This window comes from Ursus americanus, chromosome 1, assembly GCF_024610735.1.
Source record: "Ursus americanus isolate L20-20 chromosome 1, mUrsAme1.1.p, whole genome shotgun sequence".
Classification (NCBI taxonomy): Eukaryota; Metazoa; Chordata; class Mammalia; order Carnivora; family Ursidae; genus Ursus; species Ursus americanus.
Genome location: NC_142127.1, coordinates 51820014 through 51825725, shown reverse-complemented (window position 1 = coordinate 51825725; position 5712 = coordinate 51820014). Strand labels below are relative to the sequence as shown.

Here is a 5712-nt window from a genome sequence, read left to right as displayed (position 1 = left end):
GTAAGTAGGGAAGCCGGGGAGGGTTCTGGCCCTTGGTGTCTGGGTTCCCAGGGGCTGCTGGAGGTGAAAGTGGTGGTGTCTCTGGGATTCTTGGGACAGTCGCCTCTTACCCAGGCCTAAAGCCCTGGTCTTCTCGCCCTTTCTTCTTTGTTGAGAAACTCGCTGACAAAGCTGGCCCTCGACGCCAATTCTACATCAGCCAGCCTTCGTCTACTCAGTCGGCTTTTCAACTAGAATGTAAATCTTGATTCGAAGTCTGATCAAAGGGTTCCTCGTTACTTCCTCAGCTGATTCTGGTTTTGTCTTTTCGGATCCCAGGGATCGTGGCTTCTGAACTCTGCCATCCTGTCCAAAGGTGATTCCCTGTTTATTTAAGATAGATCTTAAAAGGGAAATAAAGTCACCTCTGGCTTCCTCTTTTTAAATCCCGCCCGATGATGTAGCGTCTGTCTGATGACCAAATCTTTGAAGTTTGGCTGTTTCTTTTACTTAGTATTTTTTAATTGAAGTATACACAATGTTATATTAGGTTCAGATATACAACGACATTTGGCTTTATTTATGTATTTGCTTATATTTTTTAAAGTAATCTCTACACCCAGCGCGGGGCTAGAACTCGCGACCCCCGAGATGAGGCGTCAAATGCTTTGCGGCTGAGCCAGCCAGGAGCTACAGTTTGGCTTTTTTTTTTTTTAAATAATAATATTTTTTTATTATGTTAGTCACCATACAGTACATCCCTAGTTTTTGATGTAAAGTTCCATGATTCATTACTTGCGTATAACACCCAGTGCACCATGCAATACGTGCCCTCCTTAATACCCATCACCCAGCCTCTCCCATTCCCCCACCTCCTTCCTCTCTGAAACCCTCAGTTTGGCTTTTTAAAGAATCAGTTACATGTCTCCTTGGTGCAGTACAGAAAAACCGTGCTGAATAGTATGGCAGTGGAAAGCAAGAGTGGTGAAGTAGGAAAAGTCTGACCTTGGAATCAGACCTGAATTCTAGTTATTTCAGCCCACTTTTAGCCCTGAGAACTTACACAAGTATTTAGTATCCCTTATCCTGTCTCCTAATCTGTAAATTTGAAATGACCAGGATCAGTTACCTAGACTTGAGAAATTGTTATGAGGACTAAATAAGATGGTACAGATAAAGGTTTTGAAACAAAGTACCACCTAGCGTTGGGGGACCACATAGAGGGATTTCTCAACAAAATGTTAATTGCCCCTACACACAAACTTATTTTTAATTTGCTCCTATAGTACATGTGTTACCCGAGCGTCATCCTTGGCCTGTGCCTTACTTTATATGCTTTTCCCCGACATCACATCCAATTTCATGGTTTTAACTACTCCCTCTTTACTCCCGACTCTTGAATCTACATTCTCAGTTTTCTCCCCCTAGCTCAAGGCACCTCAAGACAACTGTATACTAAACAGTATCATCCTGGTATGTTACAGGCATCTCAAACTCACCATATCTGAAATGGATATATCTTTCATCCTAAATCTGCTCTTCTTTTTATACTTCCTATCTTGTATTAGTAGGAAATAGAGGTAGTAACACAATCCTTCATCCTGACCCCCAAGCCAGAAATTCAGGATTCATTTCTTTTCCATCACCCCTTTATCTAGGTAGCTAATAAATTCTATTTTATCTTACCTTCCAAATATTTCTGACTTCATCTCTCCTCTTTGTCACTACTGCCTGTTTCTTAGCTTAGACCGTCATCATCTTCCACCTAAACTGTTAAATTTCTTAGCAGGCTTTTTTTTTTTTTACTCCAGTCTTGACCCCTCTTGACCCCATTCTTTCTCTACATATCAATCAGAATAATGTTTTTTTTTTAATTTGGCAGCGTTATTGAGATATAATTCACATACCATACAATTACCCACTTAAAGTGTACTATTGAGTGGTTTTTAGTATATTCTCGGATTTATGCAGTCACCACCACAAACAGTTTTAGAATATTTTCATCACCTCCCCAAAAAACCTGTATCTCTTAGTAGTCACTGTCCATTTGTCCTTAACCTTCCCCACTCCCCCTCCCTAGGTAACTTGCTTTCTGTTTCTGTAGGTTTGCCTGTTCTGGACATTTTCTATAAATGGAATCATGCAATTTGTGGCCTTTTATGAATCCTTTCTTTTTCTTTGTATAATGCTTTAAAAGTTCATCCATGTTGTAGAATGTATCGGTATTGTATTCCTTTTTATTGCTGCATAATTCCACTGTATGGATATAGCACTATTTATCCATTTATCAGTTGATGAGTATTTGTGTTGTTTCCATAGAGTGGTTTTTTTAAAGCACAAATCTGATCTCTTTTGGCTCCTTATTAAAATACCGTAGGATTAAGTCCTTTTATCTGATTTCAGTTTATTTTTCCTTCTTCATCTCCTATTGCCATTCTTCCTCAGATTTTATACTCCAGTAATATCAAACTACTTAGTTCCTATTTTACATGTTTGGGCTTTTGTCTGAGTTGTTCCCTCTGCTGGTAGTATCTTACCCTGTTTTTCCCTTGGCAAAATTTTGATCCTCTTCAAAACCCTGCTTGACGTGTATGAAGTTACTTATGTATGGGGTTATTTGTTGAAGCAGAGTTTATAATGGCAAAAGTTTGGAAATTACATAAATGCCCATCAGTAGAGCAGGAGATTGGTTAAATAATGATGGGGTAGCTCCACAGAATGATATTCAGCCCCTCCTCCCCCCAAAACAAAGAAAGCTTTTATTTACTTATCTAGAAATGATCTCCATGATATTCGGTTTTATTTTATGCATGTTCTGTGTGCCTATATGCAGTATATGTTACCATTTATGAAAAGAGTGAGAAAAGAATGTGTGTGTTTTCTATCATATATACAAATTTTATGTATATATGTATTAGAACATCTTTGGAAACATATATAAGAAATTATAACCTTGACTACCTGCGAATATAGTTACTTAATTTAAAAATTAACCTCTAGGGGTGCCTGGGTGGCTCAGGCGGTTGAGTGTCTGACTCTTGGTTTCAGCTCAGGTCATGATTTCGGGGTTATGAGATCGTGCCTCCTGTCAGGCTCTGCGCTCATTGGGGAGTCTGCTTCAGATTCTCCCCCTCCGCCCCTGCTCACATGAGCACACTCTCTCCTCTCTCTAAAATAAATAAATAAATCTTTTAAAAAATTAACTTCCAAAAACCAAAACTTGCTAGAAAGCTTTCCATTATAGCAGACTTCCTCCTGTCCTCTAATCCCTGTCTTGTTCTATTTATCTTGTGCATATTTCTATTATCCAGATATCAAACTTCATTATTATCTACACAATTCATTTTTCTTATGAAATATCTTGAACATACAGAAAAGCTATGTGATTTTTTTATTACAGATTCTGAGCATTTTGAAGGCAAAAATGTGTTTTATTTTTATTCCAGTCCATGGTACTCAATATGTATTTAAGCTCTTGAGCAGTTGAGACTAGTAAAATAACTTTGTAAAATCTAGAACTTTAAATAAATGGTAGTTATTCTGTTAGAAATAATATGTTATTCATTTGAGTGTTATTATGAATGTGTTATTCTATCAGGCAGTGACACCCTGCATGTCTTTGTTGCAGCTGTTTTCACTTTGAGCTACAGTGAAAATGCCAAATGTGCTTTTTACTGCCTATCCCAAGTGTAGGGTTTTTTTGTACTGTAACATTCCATTGGTAAATATGAAGTCAGTGGAAGAAACTTTCAGGAAACTTACACCAAAAGAAGTTTCTGGTTTCATTTCTCTTCTTGCTTTTATTTCCATATGAATTCTTCTTGTCCACATCTAAAACAGTGTCCCCTTAGAACCTTCCTATTTCGTCACTACTAAAATACTGGTAACTGCCCACACCCTCCTCCCCATATCTATTTGCCCCCACAGTTAATAATTACAATTTAATCAATGTAAGTATTTGTCCTCCAGTTTACCTTCTTAAAACTTAGCATATTTGGAGAGAAAGTTTTGACTTGCTGTTTACATTGAATGGTTGTCAAATACGGTGTCCTTTACTCTAAAAGCAGTAGGAAGGCATTGATACCTTTTAAACCTTGAAATAACCTGATTAAGTATCCTCGTGTAAGTTGTATGGGCTTTTTACCTCCACCACTTTTATGATTCTGAGGATTTCACATAGGGACGCATTCAGCCTGTGGTTTGGTGCCATTGAACAACTCCAAAACATTTGATGTGTCTCTGTGTTATCTCGGTTTCCTCTCTTGTCGCTTCCCTTTTTTCTACAACTACCTTTCAATTTCTTTTCTTTTTTTTTCTTTTCCTTATCCTCCATTTCTCCTCTTTTGGAGTGTCTGTGTTACCCATTGGCATTTGTGGACATTGCTTATTCCTGCTGTGTTTTCTAGACTAGACATACTCCATCTAGAGAGATGGTCATTCTGTTCTCTGAGATAACACAGAGACTCAGTGCAGGAAGCTATTGTACCACAGGTGCTCAGAGTGGTTCTTAAGTTTGATAGTTTTGCCTGAAAGTTTAGCTATTTGAATGACTAGATTTAAGGACCTGTATCAAGGCACAAATCAGACTTTATAGCTATTCTTTTGTGGTAATGTCATTATGGCCAAAATAGGTTATGTTGTAAACTATATATGATAGCATTTTGTATTTTATTATAAAAGAAAAGCAAACTTTCTCTTTAAATTAAATCTTATACTTCATTAATTTAGGTATGGATGGCAGAACAGAAAATATCATATGATAAGAAGAAACAAGAAGAATTAATGCAACAGTATCTTAAAGAACAAGAATCATATGATAATAGGTAAGAAATTCCACTGTGCTAGTGTTTTTATTTTTTTGTGTGTGGTTGGCTTTTTTTTAATTCAGTTAATTAACATGTAATGTATTAATGGTTTCAGAGGTAGAAGTCAGTGATTCATCAATCTTCTATAATACCCAGCACTCATTACATCACGTGCTCTCTTTAATGTCCATCACCCAGTTACCCTGTCCCTCTACTCGCCTCCCCTCCAGCAACCCTCAGTTTGTTTCCTATGATTAAGTTTCTTATGGTTTGTCTTCCTCTCTGATTTCATCTTGTTTTATTTTTCCCTCTCTTCCCCTATGATCGTCTGTTTTGTTTAAATTCCATGTATCAGTGAGATCATATGGAAATTGTCTTTCTCTGACTGATTTTGCTTATACACTAGTGTTTTTAGAATAATCAATTGCATAAGAATGATCACTTACTAAATCATACATTAACTTTTTTGAATTGAATGCCGCAATGATAGGATTCTATTTCCTATGTACCCTCTGTACTCTCATATCTGTACGTTGCCACTTTTTCCAACCTTCCCCATAATTCACATAAAACATACATTGATGTGACTCCATATACAGTTTATGAGCAAATCCCAACTTAGATAAAGCTTGGAAAAACAATGAAAGTCTACACTTGAACTACTGAGACTGCTTACAAAGCTATTTCTTTAGCGTGTACTGAAATGAAGAGATGCACAGGACACCTTCAAAAAGTAAAATGAAGTGTCTCTACTTGACCTGCATGTCACTGCTTTATTAATGGCAGGATCATAGCTAGAGTTCTTTATTGGTTTATTCCAGCACAGTACCTGCCCTTACATCTATTGTCATTTTATGTTTATATAAGCAAGTCTTAACTCTGAAGCTGGTTGCTCTTGGTTAATCAAGCAAGTGAATAGTGGTGCTTT

At 37.1% G+C, this 5712-nt stretch overlaps 1 protein-coding gene across 1 annotated transcript in view; it reads left to right on the top strand.

Annotated features, from left to right (window-relative positions):
* CIRSR (corepressor of RBPJ and splicing regulator) overlaps positions 1–5712 on the top strand; it is a 38235-nt gene that overhangs the window by 182 nt on the left and 32341 nt on the right. Inside the window, exon 2 of the mRNA XM_045800326.2 lies at positions 4708–4802. Coding sequence (XP_045656282.2) covers positions 4708–4802 — 95 coding nt within the window. The remainder of the gene's footprint in view (positions 1–4707; positions 4803–5712) is intronic.